Source organism: Melospiza melodia, chromosome 20, assembly GCF_035770615.1.
Source record: "Melospiza melodia melodia isolate bMelMel2 chromosome 20, bMelMel2.pri, whole genome shotgun sequence".
Classification (NCBI taxonomy): Eukaryota; Metazoa; Chordata; class Aves; order Passeriformes; family Passerellidae; genus Melospiza; species Melospiza melodia.
Window position 1 is genome coordinate 11,738,072 of NC_086213.1, and position 18,262 is coordinate 11,756,333.

The 18,262-nt window shown below is 43.9% G+C and overlaps 1 protein-coding gene across 3 annotated transcripts; it reads right to left on the reverse strand.

Annotated features, from left to right (window-relative positions):
• Nucleotides 1-52: 52 nt before the first annotated feature.
• MAPKAPK5 (MAPK activated protein kinase 5) lies at nucleotides 53-18,132 on the reverse strand. 3 transcript variants are annotated; one of them, XM_063172965.1, is made up of 14 exons: nucleotides 18,043-18,132; nucleotides 14,388-14,461; nucleotides 13,207-13,282; nucleotides 12,162-12,259; nucleotides 10,607-10,715; nucleotides 8,797-8,886; nucleotides 8,078-8,173; nucleotides 7,000-7,080; nucleotides 4,933-5,120; nucleotides 3,018-3,138; nucleotides 2,314-2,444; nucleotides 1,583-1,704; nucleotides 1,206-1,310; nucleotides 53-248 (listed from the first exon to the last, which is right to left on the reverse strand). In XM_063172965.1, exons 1-14 carry the CDS (start codon nucleotides 18,076-18,078, stop codon nucleotides 154-156), a joined length of 1,422 nt encoding a protein of 473 aa, XP_063029035.1. In that variant the 5' UTR covers nucleotides 18,079-18,132; the 3' UTR covers nucleotides 53-153. The 3 variants fall into 3 exon arrangements, with proteins under 3 accessions (XP_063029035.1, XP_063029036.1, XP_063029037.1); XM_063172966.1 differs by having other exon boundaries at nucleotides 1,589-1,704; nucleotides 18,043-18,131; XM_063172967.1 differs by lacking the exons at nucleotides 12,162-12,259; nucleotides 18,043-18,132 and having other exon boundaries at nucleotides 14,388-14,437.
• Between the last annotated feature and the right edge of the window lie 130 nt (nucleotides 18,133-18,262).

An 18,262-nucleotide genomic window follows, 5' to 3' on the forward strand; every position in this document is an offset into this window, starting at 1 on the left:
TGATTTTTTTTTTGTATCTACAACTATACAGCATTTTCAAGCAGTATGGAAATTTAATGAAATAATTATGATTTATTAATTTACATAAAAATACTTTTTACAGTTAAAGAATAAATCTTAAATGGTAAAAAAAATAAGATTAAGAAGCTCCAGCTATTGAGAGTCGTGGGAATTCGTCTGCTCTTCGATCACTTGTTTGACAATTTCTGCCAGTTTTAGTCGATCCACTTTGTCTGTGAATCCTCTGCCTGGAAGGGGAAAAAAACAAAAACAGGGAATCAGCTGGAGCTGGGCACAAGGAGGAAAGCAATCCCAGCTGGAATTAAACAATGGAATTGTTTAATTAATTAAGGAATCCCAATGGAATTAAACACAGACTTAGGGCAACAGCAGCACAGGATCCAAAAGGACTTAAGAGACCATGGAAAAATGGAGCAATGAAAGATCTCAATGAAAGTCAAGCAAACAGAAAAATGGAGCAATTAAAGATCTCAATGAAAGTCAAGCAAACAGAACAGAGGAGGAAGCAGGATCAGCCCTTGTGAAGCTGAGTGATGCTCCTGATCCCTCCCACCCATCAGCACCTGCTCCTGGGAACCACCTGAGCATCCCAAGGTGCCTGTTTTTGTTCTGCTGTCCTGGTTTTGTTCTGCTCCCACCCAAACTGAGCTGACAGGGAGGAGCAGCCTCCAGCAGAAAGAGGGAATCAACAGCTGGATGGAAAGCAGCTCAACAGGTTCCTGAAAGGATCAGAGAATCCTGGAATGGTTGGAAAGGACCTTAAAAGTCATCTGGGCAGGGACACCTCCCACTATCCCAGGCTGCTCCAAGCCCTGTCCAAGCCCTCCTTGGAGACTTCCAGGGATGAGGCAGCCACAGCTTCTCTGTCCAGGGCTCCCCACCCTCACAGGGAAGGTTTTTTGTATACATCCCATCTATCCCTGCCCTCAGACAGTTTAAAATTCCCCTTTCCATCACAATCCATTTGTGCTGTTACATTCCTGGTGCTTCAGAAAACTCAACCCTGACCCTCAAATAGAAATTTCAAAGCAACATTTTCACCCTCATTTTGGGAACACCAGTTCTGGCAGAAGAGATAAAACAGTATCAAACCCTAAATCAGCCCAAATCCAATAAATCTGGGGTTATTTCCATAGCAGGAGGTCTGTGCTCCACCCTCCCTGGGGGAGAGCAGGAATTCTCACCGTTCCAGCTGAAGCTCTGCAGGGTGTCCCGCAGCAATTTGCACTCCCTGTTGTATTTCCAGGCCTCCTGCATCACTTCATTCAACTTCTCATCTTCATTCTCTCCTGGTTGGGACAACAGAGGGACACAGGAGGTTTGGATTCAAACTGGGCAGTTATTCCTGCTGACCCACACAAACCAGGAAATGGCCTTTAAAGCAAATATTCCTGTTTAAAAGTTCTTTTAACAGCTCTGCATGTCACTAAAATTCCACATGAACCCAAATCCCAGCTCAGAGGCTGCCCAGGACTTTTCTTCCTTCCTCACCACTGACACAGCCAGCCCCAAAGTGGGGGTCTTGCACATTTAGGAATAAAAGGTTCTTAAAAGTGGCAACCTTTACCAGCCTGTGGTAGAATGCACTGAGCAATCACATCTCTGAGCTTCTCCAGAGCCACGTTGGAGTCATTGCTTCCATTCTCAGGGTCATGGATGTAAACACCATCCTTTGGCTTGGTGCTGCACAAGAACAAGGGGGGAATAATTAGAATTTAACGAGCTCAAGCTCGTTACTTGTTGTGTAACTGCTGCAGTCTAACACAGCTCCTTCCCTCTCTGGGAAACTGGGAGGCAGGTTCAGCATTAATTATAATTCTTGTCCTATATTAAAAGGAGGAATATTCCTTTAAATTACTTCAAATTTAAAGGAATTTGAAGTAATTTAAAGGAATATTCCTTTAGGTATGAGGATAAATAAAATGTGTGAGTCTGTTTTTCAGATTAATTCGAACAAAGAGAGAGAGAGACAGAGAGTTTACCTGACTGCTTCAGTAAATAAATGTTAGGATGAGAAAAAATATCTTAAAATTTTTCTCCCAGTTTGCCTTATCTTACATGTGACCCATCATCCCAACAGGAATCTGTTCAATGCAGGAACAGGGCCAAACCTCCCTCCTGCCCTCACTGGCACATCTTGACAAAAAAAACACACTGTGCCACTATGATTTGTCTGAGCAACACCAGAATTGTGTTAAACCACCACAGCTGAGCCTGTGCCATCCCCAAAGGCATTTCCCAGCCATCCCAGCTGGCTCCAGGTTGTCCTTGCCAGCCCAGCTCTGGAGTTACCCCAGGAGTTTCCGCTTGCGCAGGATCGGGTTGTTCACGGAGTGAAGGGGCTTCAGGCTCACTTTGAGGTCTTGGATTCTCATGTTTGCAAGTTGTTCTGCATGAGCCTGCTGGATCCCTGCCACCATGGCCTGCAAAGACAATGGACAGTGTTTGCCATGGGCAAAAAAAAAAAAAAAAAAAAGAGGCACCAAAATTTGGTTTATTTTGGAGATGTGCAAGAAAAGTCAGGTTTGCATGAAGCAAGGTATGGTTACATCTAAAATCAGCGACAAAATATCCCTGGGGGAAACAGGACAAAGGATCATCTTCTCATGGGTCACAAGATTGACTGAAATGCTCTTTGAGCAGAAATGGAAGGAAACAAGGACTATTTGTTTAATTAGTGAGGTCATTGCTGTATGACCTCATAAAACATGGCAAAAAGAGCAAAGAGCTGTGGAAGATCCCTCAGGCTCTGCTTTCCACCATCAGCACATGGCTGCTCATCACACCAATCTGGGAGCATCTCCTTCAAGCCCAAATTTCACACTTTATTCCCATTTTAATTCCTGTTTCCATTTTCCCCCTATGATCTCAAGTTCTCTATAAACAGAAGAGAAGCTCCTTATCTGCATAACCCCACACCAAAAAAAGCCCTTCACCCATCCCAGAGCTCTCCTGCTCCTGTGCAACATTCCTGACCAAGTCACTGCTGCTCAGACCTTGTCCATCATCAGCTGGGCAGAGGGCAGGATGTTGTCCAGGGCCTCAGTGGAATTGAGCCAGGGATGGTCCAACACCCCCTCAATGGTCAGACGTTCCTCAGGCTTCACCTTCAGCAGCCTGGGGAGGAAAGAATAAATCCTTAAGGAGGAGTTTGGTGATTTAAATGCATTTAAGCATTTTCAAGGCTAAAAAAATCAGCTTTGCCAAGAGCTCAAACTGCCTCATTTTGGGGCAAAATCTCAAAATCTGTCCCAGCTCCCTGAGCTTGCAGTGGTTTAATGCTGTCACAGCTCATCCAGGGCAAAGGAGGGTGCTAAAGGCATTCCTGGGGTACCCCTGTGCTGCTGAATTCCACAGCTGCAGCTCCCAGGTGGGAAATCACCTCCAGAGGAGCTGGAAATGATCCAGGCTGGCACTCCCTGGAAATGCTCTCCCCAGAACAGGTCACACTCATCCCAAGGACTCTGGGCATGGAAACTCTGCAGCATTCACTGCTCCCACCATGCCCTGAAAAGTCCTCAAGTCATGAACACCTTGGTTCCAGCCCCTCAAAATAAAAAGCAACTGAAAACTCAATGAAATCAATTTTTTTTCTAGCATGAAACCCTGGAAAAAGGATTTGCAGATAAATTTGTGTTCTCATGACGAGCACAACTAAATAAAAAAGCAGGAATTCCCACAGAGTGCTGACAAGTCATCCCAAAGTCTGAATGAGAATGGGAATGACTCCATGAGCCTGCCACACTTCCTCAGACAACTCCAGATCAGCTTCTTGGCTGCAGAGCACAATTGTTTAATGTACCAAGAAAGTGGAAATAACTTGTACAAAATGTCAGCAGCACCACGGGGGAGAGCAGAAATCCCACTTGCTGCCAAGCAGGTTGAGCTCACTTTTGATAGCAGCCACGTGCATTCCTTTTCCATGCATTTCCCAGATCCTAAGCCATTATCAAACCCTCATTAAGCCTGAGGTCAGAAATCAGCCTGGATCCATGGGACAACACCCTCAGAGCTGACTTCCATGGGAATTTTGGAAGACAATGAAACCTTTTGCCTGTGGAGTTTCTGTGTGAGAACAGAGCCGACCTTGTATCAAGAAAGTTAATTTAATGAAAGGTTGGGGGTTCTCCTGCACAGCTCTGAAAAGGTCCCAGCACCCTCTCCAAACAATGGAGAATTTACAGTACATCTCAGGAGCCAGTGACACTTTTAAATTACTTCCCCAACTGATTTTTTTTCCTATATATATTGCTTTTATTCTCTTAGCTCCTCTGATGCTGCAAAGGCAGTAAGTCTTTTTCAAAAATCAGTGAGGTCAAGCCCAAATCAGTGCCACGTTCTTGCTCCCAAACAGACCAAGTCTTTGAAACACTCCCAGCTGAGGGATGTGCCCTGCATGGAAAACAGGCTCCATTAGCATTGGAATAAAGCATCCATGCAAAACCTTATCTGAGCCTGGCACCTCATGGCAGATCTTCATCTCCCTCCCCATCTTCCTACCTGACTCTTTTTAGGCTCTGTTTGATGTGCACAGGGCTTTAGGGGACAGATTTACCACATCCCATTGAAGGCACTTGATTTTCACAGGAATTCAAATGTTATCCCAGGAAATCTGTGTTATCCTGAAACCCTTCAGTGCTCCCACTCCCCTTGAAGACTCAATACACAATTCACCCCAACAAAAGAGACATCAACATTAAACCCTTGGACAGGGGGAAAAATAAAATTAAAAAAATTCCCAGACTTGGTTTATGCTGAATGTAACAGAGAATTTGGCAGCTGGATGAGCTGCAGACAACCCTCACTGCTGGGACAAGGCACTTCCAGGAGCTTTTCCACTTCCTTAACATGGAACCATTCCAATTCCTTAACAAAGCACACAGCAACAGCAGAGTTTCCTCAAGGACTCACTTTCTGACAATGTCTTTTGCCATTTCTGAGATCTGGCTCCACTCCTCCTCTGGGAACTCGAAGCTTCCTGTCATGATCTTTTTCCTCATGTCCTTGGGAATCGTCCGGCTGTGGTGCTTGGAGTAGAAGGGGGGGTACCCACACAGCATCACGTAGATGATCACCCCCAGGGACCACAGGTCACAGCTCTGCAAGCAGGGAAAGGGTCACTCTGGGCAGCACTTTGTAATAAATAATGGGTGAGTTTTGATAAAAGTTCTGTGTGATTCCCTAAGGGAACAGAACCAGCTCAGATCCACCTTTGTGATAAATGTGGCTGCTGGGACAAGGCAGCTCCAAGCTGAACAAATTCCAGTTGTTGGGAATTGTCTGGGACAGCCAGAGCTGCAGAAGTGTGAGAGGTTTATTGTCACAGAAAGGATTTTAAGAAAAATCCTTTTCTTAGGATTTTTTTCTCCTGAGAAGCTGAGAGACCTCAGCAATGAAATGTAAACATTGATTATCTGCTGCTGTGGAATGCAACAGGTGCATCTGGGATTGGTCTCATGTGGTTGTTACTAATTAATGGCCAATCACAACCCAGCTGTCTCAGACTGAGAATCACAAGATTTTATCATCATTCCTTTCTTTGCCTTTCGATGAAATCCTTTCTTCCATTCTTTTAGTATAGTTCTAATATAATATATATCATAAAATAATAAATCAGCCTTCTGAAACATGGAGTCAGATCCTCTTTTCCCTCTTCCTGGGAGCCCTGTGAACACCACCACAGTTTATTGCTTTGTGGATAAATGTGGCTGCTGGGACAAGGCAGCTCCAAGCTGAACAACTCCCAGGTGCTTGGGAATTGTCTGGGAACAGCCAAGGCTGCAGAGGTGTGAGAGGCTTATTGCATGTCTCAGGATATCTGAATCCTACCCCCAGTCCTGAATCCCACCCCCAATCCTGAATCCTATCCCCAATCCTGAATCCCACCCCCAATCCCATAAAAGAATCCAGTTGTTTACAATGGGAGGCTGAAAATACAACAACAATCCAAGAAAGGAACAGCAGGGAAATGGAATCAGAGCTGTCTGTGGGGGCAGCCAGGGACAGGACAGACTGCCATGGAAGGACAGAGCACCTGGAAACTCTCAGTGCCCATTCTGGGCAGGCAGGTGAGTGCCAGGTGCTGCTTTTGAACAATCACACCTGGGGACAAGGCCCTTCCCTCAGCAGCTCTGTCACCCAGAGCAATTCTTCACATGGAACATGGAAAGAAAATCCCTCCCACCTTGGAAATCCCAAATGGGCAAGAGAGGGAAGAAGAAACTCCATATGCAAACACTACTGGCCCATTCTAAGGAGTTGAGAAACAGAATTGTCTGCTACAATCACCAACCTGGCTCTGCAGGATGGAGAGAAGCAGTCAGAGCCCTGAGGAGGGCAGATTTGTGATGCAGAGTAATTAATAATTGCTTTGATTTTCTCTGTGAGGCTACTAAATGCTAACACTGCATATCAAATAACCATCCCTAGAACTGCAATCAGGGCAGATCCTTACACTGGGATCACAAACCAAAAAAACTTGAATTAAAATTGACACTCAGTGGTTCAAGCACTGCTCAGCCAGCAGGAGACAGTGATGATAATAAGGAGGAAAAGGTTTTGGAATGCCCAAAAAGGATTATATGACCTTTCAGGACATTTCCTGCCATGATTTTGCCAAGATTCCAGCAGCTACACAATAAATTCTTGGTTGTTTTCCAGAAGATCCAGGTAGAGAGCAGTTCCTGGCACAGCTGCCTGAACAAGGAACGCTGTGCACATCCAGAAACTCTGGCAGCAGCAAAGAGATTCCCTTTGAACAGAGCTGAGAGAACTTCCCTCATGGCCTCACTCCAGCTGAGTCCCTCTACTCTCCAAAATCTTGTTCATATTTAGTGCTCCTTAACAGCATTTGTATACTTATCCCCCCTTCATTAGAGGATCATTAATTAGGTTTGCACTAAATGTGCATTTCATTATTTGCTCTATCAGAAGCACCAGAGGGGTGGGGAAGACTTTGAAAGATCTTTCCCAGCTCACCTTGTTGTAGGTGTAAGGGGTTGGAGAGGTGGGGATAATACCAGACTTTTCCTTCTGATGTCTTCTTTGTGCCTCCAATACCTGGTGAGATGGGAAATAAAAACAAAGAAAAATCCATTTCTGAACAGGCAGCACAACCAGCAAATCCAAAGATTCCTGATCATTTTCTATTCAGGAAATTTATTCCAGCTACTGAAGACTACCAAAGTCCAGTTTTTCTCCCTGAGAAAGGCTGGAGGTTTCTACATGGGGAAAATACTAAAATATTTAATATTTTAGCACTGAAATCTCCAGTTCTGCCTGAATTAAACACTTGCTCAGAACCTCCAACCCCTCCATGCTTGGAACCAGAACCTGAGGTGTGTCTGGAGGGTAACCCCAGCTCAGAGCTGTCCCTTTGTGCCTCTCCCAGCACAAATCCCACCAAATGTGTCCCTTCTGACCCAGTCTGTGGGTTGGGGTTGCAGGGAGCCCCAAAAGGCTCCAGCTGGGAAGGAATTTGATGAATTTTCAGGGCGTGCTCTGATCTCTGAATTGCCTTTCCCAGTGATTAAAGGCAGCCCAGCACTGCAATTAAATCTCCATCTGCAGCTGCTTTTCATTTTCTCCAGGATCCAGCACAAAGGACAGGAGAGGGGGGAAGCAGCACAAAGAGCAATTACAGGTTGTGTGTAATTACAGGTTGTGTTTAATGACACAGGGGCCAGCCAGGGTGCCCAGGTACCAACCCTCTGCCACTGCCCTTTGGGAGCAACCTTTTCAAAACCTTTTCCTTCCAACCAAGTCCTTTTTAATGGAATCTTGAATGAGCTTCAGCTGGAAGGAGGATGGCAAAGCAGGGATTTCTCCAAAGCAGCTGCTTTAATACAGCTAAAGGCCAATTATCACCATCAGTGCTGAGCAATCTGGGGAATCTGCCTTATCAACAGATTCCTGTGGCAGCTCCAGAGTAGAGGAATTTCTGGAAGATTCCTGCACTCAGAGCCCTTCCAGGACAGCAAAGGGTTAAGTGATGTGGATATGGAGGGTCAGGCAGTAAATGATTCCCCTTTAGCCCAGAGCAGGAGCTGGTTGTTACCTGAGGTGCTACATAATAGGGAGTGAACTGGGGTGTCATCAAGTCACCTTGGTCTACTTTGGCAAACCCAAAGTCACACAATTTAACAGGTGCATCCTAAAACAAGGAGAAGAGGCTTTATTAGATAAATCTCATTAAATCAGCTTTTCTAACACAGAATTCTCTCCCTGTCCTCATCTCACCTTTCCCAAACATTGTGTTTATACCCTCACACTCCCCCAGGCAGCTGAAAGGTCACAAATTGACCTTTCAAACCAAGGTTTTGCTTTTCTGGGTGCTCTGGGCCCCCTCAGGGATTGGGAAAGCACTTGAGGCCCTTGTAGGGGGATCCCTGCATATCCAGACTGGTGGTGAGCAGGAGACACAAAGAATTGTTTGGATCTATCAAAGATCTCTAGGCAGAGGTCAGAACATCCTGATGAGGGGGCAGAGCTGGACTGTGTTCATGTGGAGAACCTGACTCAAATTTAACAGCAGCAGCAGGGACTCACTGCCCTGCAAGGAGATCAGGGGGTGGGAAAGCACCAAGTCCATCCTGGTGATTCAGTTTGCAATTGAATTGAATTCAATTGAAATTTGCATTTGAAAATTCAATTCCATTACAATTTTTTTCAATTCTGTCACCAAAACATTCATGTCATTTTACCACCACCCTGAGATTCACCCTTGAGCCACTTCACAGAATTCAGCAGCAGAAGAATTGCAAATGTTGATCTTACCAGAGAGTTATCCTTGAAGAGGAGATTCTCAGGCTTGAGGTCTCTGTGTGCAATGTTCAGTGAGTGGCAATGCTGCAAAGCCAAAGCTATCTGGAAAAGGGCACAATAAATCAGCTACAATCACTGACCTCCTCCTGCAGCCTGGAGATTCATTTCAGCTTTACAAAGCACATTTCCAACCCCAAATATTTTAAGTGGAGTTCTCCTTTAGGACAAGCCTGACCCAGCTGGGACATGAATCCCACAGAAAACAAAATCCAGGCTGGCCTGGGCTTCCCAACCTCCTCATTTTGGGAACTCAAGGCACTGAGAGCTCTCCAGAGTGAAGCAGGAGGTGCCAGTGCCCCTTCCCTGCTGTGCCAGGGCTCCAGGGTGCTGCCCCTGCCCAGCAGGGAGTTCTGGTTTCAGGATTCCAGGGAATCTGCAGATCCAACCCTCAGGCAGTTTTATTCGTTCATTTTGGATGGTGCTGCCTGCCCTTCAGTCATTCTGGGGATATCCCACAGAATTGTTTCAAGGATGCTTTGGGAACCTGCAATCCAGGCAGGAAAAGCTGCAGGGACTGCACATTTCCAAGTGCAATTCATTTCAAGAAAAGTCAAATATAAATATTTAATCAGCATTTCTGAGACAGAAGTGAGGCACAGGCTCACAACCCTTATTTGGAAATATCTGTAGGATCCTACCCAAGTTTAGAGCCCTTAAAAACCTCCAAATTACTGTCACAAGAGAACTTCCCTGATAACTCAGCTCAGCAATAAATACAAACACATTCCCAGAGATAAATACAACAAACACATTCCACATTCCCTTAAAAATGAGGCAGTGCTGTGAAAAGCTTGAACCATTCCTGGGTACAAGACAAGGATAAAGAAGCACCAGAGAAAAGAATTTCACATTTCAAACTTCCTTTCTATGAACATTAAAGCAAAGAGTTACTTGAGACATGAATGACCCAAGTGTACACACAGAATTCAAACCAAAGTCTTGATTTCTGGTAAAGTTTTACAAGTTTTCCCCACCATGTCAAAAAAAATCAAACAGGCCAAAGGATGTCAAACAAACTGTCAAGAATAATTCTGTACTTCCACCTCATTTCTTTGTTGGATGAGACCAAAAAGTACCAGCACAATGAGCATTTCATTAGAAACAAATCAAAGCACAAAAGTAACACAATTTTTTTGCCCCAAGTTCAGATATTCTGAGAGGAACTGGGAATCCCAGCACTGAATTCCACAGAGATCCTTCTGAGAGTCCCACCAGCAACAAAAAATCCTGATGGACACCAAAACCCCCTGCAGAAAGCACCAAGGAGGTTATAAAATCATTCAGGAGTGAGCTGGGAGAGAAAGGGTGAAGGAACAAACAGACACAAAATCAGGACAAAGAGACACATTCCTTGGGATCTTCCAGGAATTCCACAGCCCAAGCCCAGAACCCAGCCTGAAAACCCCTGGCCCAGAGGAGAGAAATGCCAAGGGGGTCATGGAGGTTCCAGAGCTCAGGAGTCCTGCTGGAGGCAACACTTTTAGGACAAGAAAAATGACAAAATCCTCTTGCAAGTCTTATCTAGAGCAGGTGTGGAAAAGCAAAGTTAAGCACAGCAGACCCAGAGAACAAGCCCACACCTTCAATCCTTTATTCCTAATAAAGCTTGGGCATTGTCACTTATAACAAAGCAGGCAATGATCATCGGATCAGAACTGAGGAAATCTTTGAATTCATCCTTTTTCCCCACCCTTCCAGCCCCAGGAATTGTCCCTACTTTAGCCAGAGCATGATGGATTTGCTGGGACAGGGGGTGACTTGCCTGCTTTGTTACTTGGCTCGCTTGCTTCTCAGTAAAGTGCCGGTGCTGGCTGATTCTGTGGAAGAGCTCTCCCCCTTCCATCATCTCCATTACAATTAGGAGCCGAGCCCTGTTCAAAAGCATTTCATGTTGTTACATTAAAAAAATCATCCAAAAGAACAGAATTGCTAAGCTAAGAATGCATATTTCACACAAACACTGCTTTTGGGGCTGTTTTGGTGAGTTTAAAATCCTCGGGATTTTCTGGCTCCCAGGAATCTCCAGTTTGCTCCTCCTGCTGGGCTCCCACACCCAGCTCCAGCCTGGATGGAGCTGGAAGCCATGTGGACACTCTGCCCTCAAGGATTGCACAGCACCTGGATGGTTTTGAGTCTGGATCCCCCAATATTTTAATTTACAGCTTTACAAAAGAACAGAATTGCTATGCTAAGAATGCACATTTCACACAAACACTGCTTTTGGGGCAATTTTGCTGCTGTTGTTTTGCCTTCCAGTCTAAAACCCTCAGGATTTTCTGGCTCCCAGGAATCTCCAGTTTGCTCCTCCTGCTGGGTTCCCACATCCAGCTGGAACAAACTGGACTTGGATCCATCCAGGAAGCCACGTGGACACTCTGCCCTCAAGGATTACACAGCACTTGGATGGTTTTGAGTCTGAATTCCCCATGATTTTAATTTACAGCTTTACCAAAAGAAGAATAGCTAAGCTAAGAATGCATATTTCACACAAACATTGCTTTCCTCTGCTGTTTTTGGGGCTATTTTGCTGCTGTTGTTTTGCCTTCCAGTCTAAACTCCTCAGGATTTTCTGGAATCTCCAGTTTGCTCCTCCTGATGGGTTCCCACATCCAGCTGGAACAAACTGCACATGGATCCATCCAGGAAGCCACGTGGACACTCTGCCCTCAAGGATTACACAGCACCTGGATGGTTTTGAGTCTGGATCCCCCATTATTTTAATTTACAGCTTTACTGCCCTCAATATGAAGGATAAAAAATAAGAAGGTGGAGATCAGGGCTGCCAGATCCTCAAGGAAATAACTCCCAGTTCCCACCACACAGCAAAATCAGCTACACCAGAGCCTAAGACAGGTCTCAGCTCTTTCATTCTCCCAGCTCTGATGATTTTCTCCACTAAGATCCTATCAGAAGACAATATTTTTATACACAAGAAAAAAAAAATATCACTCTGCTCCATGTTTTCCTGTGTTCATTCTAAGCAGGACAATGCCTTGAGAGTTTTCAGGGCTGAATTTCATATTTTTAGAAACAACTCTTTCACACAATGCAGACTGAATCAATGGAAAACCTAAAAAAATGGAGATGCATTCAACACAGGGAATAAAGGAGGCAAAATAATTTAAACACACAAAAGTCAGGGAAAAAAAAAAAAAACAAAAGAGCTGCTTGGTCTGCAGGATAATTATTACACCTGGGACCCCCTTGAAATAATAATTTTGTGATTAAAACCAAAGCAAAGCAAAGCAAACTCCACTATACCTTGGGCTAAACATGGAAAAGAAGCTGTGGGAGTGAATTCCCCTGTGCAACCTTACCTGGGGCTGGATTCATGTGGGAACTGCACACTGTTAGCATAAACTTCAATTATTTGAACAATATTGGGATGTGTTGCACACATCATGTGCAGACGTACCTTGAAGAGAAGGGAAGAGCTGTTACTGCACACAGGGACAGGCACTGAGGGTAAAAACACCCCAAATTTGGGGCAGATTGTGGGATCCCACACAAAACTCTGGGAAAAGCTCAGTTTTGGAGTGTTGTACAGAAATTTAGACAGAAATAGCTTTAAGAGTAATGTAGTGTTTCAATGGAAGTGAAAATGAATGAATAAACCCCAAAATTCCATCATGTGGAATGAACAAACCCCAAAATTCCATCACCTGGAATGAAGAAACCCCAAAATTGCAACATCTGGAATGAATAAACCCCAAAATTCCATCATCTGGAATGAACAAACCCCAAAATTCCATCATGTGGAATGAACAAACCCCAAAATTCCATCGTGTGGAATGAATAAACCCCAAAATTCCATCATGTGGAATGAACAAACCCCAAAATTCCATCGTGTGGAATGAATAAACCCCACTTTAAAACTCCCTGGGCTGTTCAATCAAGCCAAATCTTGGTGATTTTTGGACACAGATGATTTTTATGGGCATTTTAGAGGAGAATTTGCTCAATAATAAGAAATTAAGTTGCTTAAACCTCAAGGACAATAAATCCCTTTCAATTCCCCACAGTGCCCATCATCCCACAGACTGACAAGTTTGGCACCTCAGGAATTCCCAACCTGTGTCAGGAGCTGCTTTACGTCCTGGCACATGGAAAAAAATCCATTTCCAGAACAACTTGAAGCATTCTTGGAGCAGTGGCAACAAAATTCCCTCTCAAACTGGTTCTGTTCCATTACAGGCAGAAGAACAGCTTGAATTAATTAAAAACCCCAATTAATTACAAGTAAATCTCTGGATGCACAGCAGCCAGCACACGGGGGTTTGGTGGTGGGGTTTTGATGTTTAAAACATCCCCAAACTTTCAAAAATTGAAGTTTTTTTGAGGAGAGAAAAGCAGGAGCTGTACCTCATTTCGAGCTTTTGGACGATCGAGGAGGATTTTCAGTGCAAAGCGTTCCTGGGAGGATTTTTTCATGCAGACTCTGGGATTAGAGCAACAAAATCATTCAGTCAGCAAGGAGGTTCAAAAGAGACACCTGAAGTGATTGATTTGGAGCTCTGAGTTTGCTCTCCACAGTGGGAATTGCCAGGAATGGCCCCAAGTCTGGGATACAGCCCAGCTCTCACCCTAAATTCAGCCCCAAGAGAGATTTGGGATGGAAATAACCCAAAGCACACCTGAACACCCCCAGGGATGCTGGAATAAATGAAATATTTGGGATAGATAAAGTGGTTTGAGAAGGAAATTCTCTTTTGGGGTGATTTTTTTCTCTTTTCCCCCCTCATTTAACAACTGAGGAAAGGACCCATGTTTGAAGAGCAAAAAAAGCACAAAATGAATGTTTGAATGAAACAACCCAGAAAGGATGAGGAGAAGCCAGACAGGAAGATAAATGATGGGAAAGACAAAGGGAGCACCCAGAACAGCACACAGAGGTTTTCCAGCCCAAATTCCCATTTTCTGAGGGGAGAAGCTTTGCTGGGAAAGTGTTTTCCTCTCCAGAAATCATGCAGGGGTGAGAAATCCATGAGGAGCAGGGCTGGGATGCAAAGGGAGAGGAAAAGATGGAAAAACAACTGGGAAAGCAGGGGAGGGGAGCTCAGGAGGAATTTCTGTTTTCATTATTCCACTATCAACTCCTGCTCCTGCCTGGCTGTGGGAACTGAAGGGAACAATCAAGGCGGATTTTCAGTGCAAAGAGTTCTTGGGAGGATTTTTTCTGAGGGGAGAGGCTTTGCTGGAAAAATGTTTTCCTTCCTAGAAATCATCCAGGGGTGAGAAATCCATGAGGAGCAGGGCTGGGATGCAAAGGGAGAGGAAAAGATGGAAAAACAAGTGGGAAAGCAGGGAAGGGAGGATCAGGAGGAATTTCTGTTCTCATTATTCCACTATCAACTCCTGCTCCTGCCTGGCTGTGGGAACACAGAGCACAGAGAAAGGATGATCATTTTTCCTCCCAAATTCCCCCCCAAAAAATACAAAATCCCTCCTGCACAACCCACGTGGGGCACAGGAATCTGTTGGTTTGAATTTTCCATAAATCCCATCAGCATTTTTAGTAAAATACTCACTGACTCCTCCCTTACCTGACAGGCCCACTGATGCCAGCTCCCAGCTTCTGAGTCCAGTTTATGTTGTATTCCTCTAAAATGGAGGTTTCCTGCTCAGGAGGGAAAACACAGGCAATAAATACATAATAAATACAATTATTACAGCTTTTCCCAAAAAAAAAAAACTCCAAAAAACAACTCAGCAAATCTGAGCGTAAAAGTGCCTGGTGGGGAGTTTGCTTTCCTGAAGAAAATTAAATATAAATATAAAATATATTTATAAATATAAAATGACAATATAAATGGAATATAAATATAGATATAAAGATGAATATAAATATAAAATAAATATAAAATTAAATTTTATATGCTGCACTTTTTAAATTTGGATGCCAACCTTCATCCCAAAGCAGCTTTATAACTCAGAGGTAAAATGAATAATTAATGGTCAAGAAACACAAATGACACCAAATCCAGCTCAGGAATGGCAGCTCCAACCTCAGCACCAGGAATTCCCAGCATGTTCACTCTTTTCCAACCTTAAAATTCCATGATTTTGATCCTAAACAGCTGAAAATGCTTTAAAAGCACCAAATGTGTTTAAAAACATCCAAGTGTTTCAGCTGGATTTCATGGGGATGGAATTCCTGGAATATCCAAAATTCCAGGAATCTGAAACTTGTGATGAATAACCTGAATTTTCAGTGGGATAATGATGTGAAATATCCAGAATTCCAGCTAAGTTTCACAGCTCCACGTGGAGCAGCAGCAAAATTCTCTCTCAACAAGGCTGAGCCAAGAATTTGGGAATTACTCCAGAAAACTGGGATTGCCATGGCCTGGAAAAGCAGAATTCCCAAGGGAAAAGCAGAATTCCCAAAGGAAAAGCAGAATTCCATGGGGAAAGGAGAATTCCCACAAGAGAAGCAGAATTTTCAGGGGGAAAGCAGAATTCTCAAAGGAGAAGGAAAATTCCCAAAGGAAAGGCAGAATTCCCAAAGGAAAATCAGAATCTCCAAAGGAGAAGCAGAATTACAAAAGGAAAAGCAGGATTACAAAAGGAAAAGCAGAATTCCATGAGGAGAAGCAGAATCCCCAAAGGAGAAGCAGAATTTTCAGATGAAAAACAGAATTCCCAAAGGTAAAGCAGAATTCCCAAAAGGAAAAGGAGAATCCTCAAGGGAAAAAGCAGAATTCCCAAAGGAGATGCAGAATTATCAGGGGAAAAGGAGAATTCCCACAGGAGAAGCAGAATTCCCAAAAGAAAAGCAAAACTTCCCAGAGGAGAAGCAGAATTCCAAAATGAGAAGCAGAATTCCAAGGGGAGAATCAGAATTCTCAGGGGGAAAAGCAGAATTCCCAGGGGAAAGGAGAATTCCCAAAGGAAAAGCAAAATTCCCAGAGGAAAAAGCAGAATTCCATGAGGAGAAGCAGAATTCTCAGGGGAAAAAGCAGAATTCCTAAAGGAAAAGCAGAATTCCCAAAAGGAAAAGCAGATTCCCCACATGAGAAGCAGAATTCCAAAAAGAAAAGCTGAATTCCAAAGGAGAAGGAGAATTCCCAAAGGAGAAGGAGAATTCTCAGGGGGAAATGAGAATTTCAAAATCAGAATCCCCAAAGAAGAAGCAGAATTTCCAGAGGAAAAGCTCAATTCCAAAAGGAGAAGCTGAATTCCCAGGGGAAAAGCAGAATTCCATCGGGAGAAGCAGAATTCCTAAAAGAAAAGCAGAATTTCCACGGGAAAAGCAGAATTTCCTAAAGGAAAAGCAGAATTCTCAGGGGAAAAGGAGAATTCCCAAAGGAAAAGCAGATTTCCCACAGGAGAAGCAGATTTCCCAAAGAAAAAGCAAAATTCCCAAAGGAAAAGCAGAAATCCCAAAGGAGAATTCTCAGGGGAAAAAGAGAATTTCAAAAGCAGAATTCCCAAAGGAAAAGCAGAATTCTCAAAGGAGAAGCTGAGTTCCAAAAAGAAAAGCAGAATTTCCAGGGAAAAAGGAGAATTCCAAAAAGAAAAGCAGAATTCCCAAAAGGAAAAGCAGAATTACCAAGGGAGAACCAGAACTCCCAGAGGAAAAACAGAATTCCAAAAGCAAAAGCAGAATTCCCAGAGCTCCCCCAGCCCAGCTCTGCTCAGGACTTTTCCAACCCCACTGATTCCACTGCAGATCTGTGGGATTAAGGGGTTTTTTACCAGCACACCCCAAAAAAGCCTTTATTCCTCACACAACCCCCAATTTGTGGGATTTTCTGTCCCAGAAAATGGAAACTGAAAGGTGTTTATAAACATTTATTCCATTTTCAGTCCCATGTGAAGTGTGAAACATTTCAGGTGTTACAATTTACACCAGCACAATCAGAAGCCAATTGTTTTTAATTTAATTTTTCATTTTTTAAATTAAACTACATGATCAGCATTTCTTGGCCTATCAGCTTTTACCACTCCGTGCTGTAAATAATCTAAAATTAATGTATCATGTAAATAATGTACAATGTAAATAATCCTGTGGAGTAATTTGTTATTTTAATAATTTAAGTAATTTTAGTTAAGTTATTTTAGTAATTAGGACCTTGTGAGTCCTAATATAATCCAACTTTCATAGTTCTATTTCTCTAAAGTATTTAGGGTTTTTTTGCAAGGCTGTCCTTAAATTTATTTCTGAATTTATTTAAATTTCTCAGCATTTGTCCTGTTCCATGGCATTTCTAAGCCAGAATTTTTAATTTCAAGGTTTGCATTTAGATGCACATTGTGTAAACCTTCTATCATGTTTTAAAAGCATTTACAAACCTATTTTAAACCATTTAAAAACTTATTTTTTTACAGATATTGATGGTAAAAAGGTTGGAAATTTGGAGTTTTGGGAGTCCAGGATGCTGCTGGGACAAAGTGGATGGAATCAGAGAAAAATCCCATCCTGGGGAATTCCAGCTCCTGCTCCTCCAACCTCTCCTCAATCCCCAAATCTGGAAATAAATCCTGTCCTAAATCCCAGAACAACCAAACCTGAGCTAAAACAAGCAAAAAAAATCTGCATAAAATATAAAATAATGAATACTTATTAAAATACTAAAGATTATTAAAGTATTAAATGACACAAGTTTAATTTATTCAGGGTTTAGAAAGAAGGGGCAGAAATCCCAGTGGATCAGAGGAATTTGAGGAATTTGGGGTTTTCAGGAGGGGCTCAGAGAAACTTCTGGGATATTTAAATCAGATAATTTATGGACATTAATTTTGTAATTTAGGGACATTATTTTGTGTTTTATGAATATTAATCCAGGAAAGGGGAACAAAGCTGGGGGAGGAGGATTTGGACAAAAGGAATTTGGAATTGTGCCATGAGGGCATTGGGCAGAACCCTCAGGATAAGGAAGAAAATAAAAACCCCAAAAAAACTTCACATCCGAGTTGGGATCAGCTCCGTTGGGTGAAGGGAATTGGAGCAGGGACAGATCGGGACCAAGCCCGCGTCCAGAAGGGCGGAACGAGCGCGGCACTAATTAACATAATAATGAGCCCCTCATTAACCAGCAGCGCTAATTAATGAGCGAACACCGCAACTCGCGGCCGGCGAGCACCAATCCCTCCGCTCCCCAAAACACAAACAGCACAAACTTCAGCTCCTCGCTGCGCGGGATCCCGAGCGAACCCCCCGGGACGAAGCGCCCCGAAATCCGCCCCGCCGCCAACCTTGATCGTCCGCTCCATGTCGTGATCGTGCGACATCGCCCCGCGGGGCGCGGCGGGCCCGGCGCCGCCTCAGGCAAGGCGCAGCCCCGCTGGAGCCTTTGTGCCGCCGCCGCTCCGCCTCATGCCCGGCCGGGCGGGCCGCGGGTGCGGCGCGGGGAGGGCGCGGGGCCCGCGCGGAGCCGCCGCTCAACCGGGAGGAGCCGCCCGGGAGCCGGACATC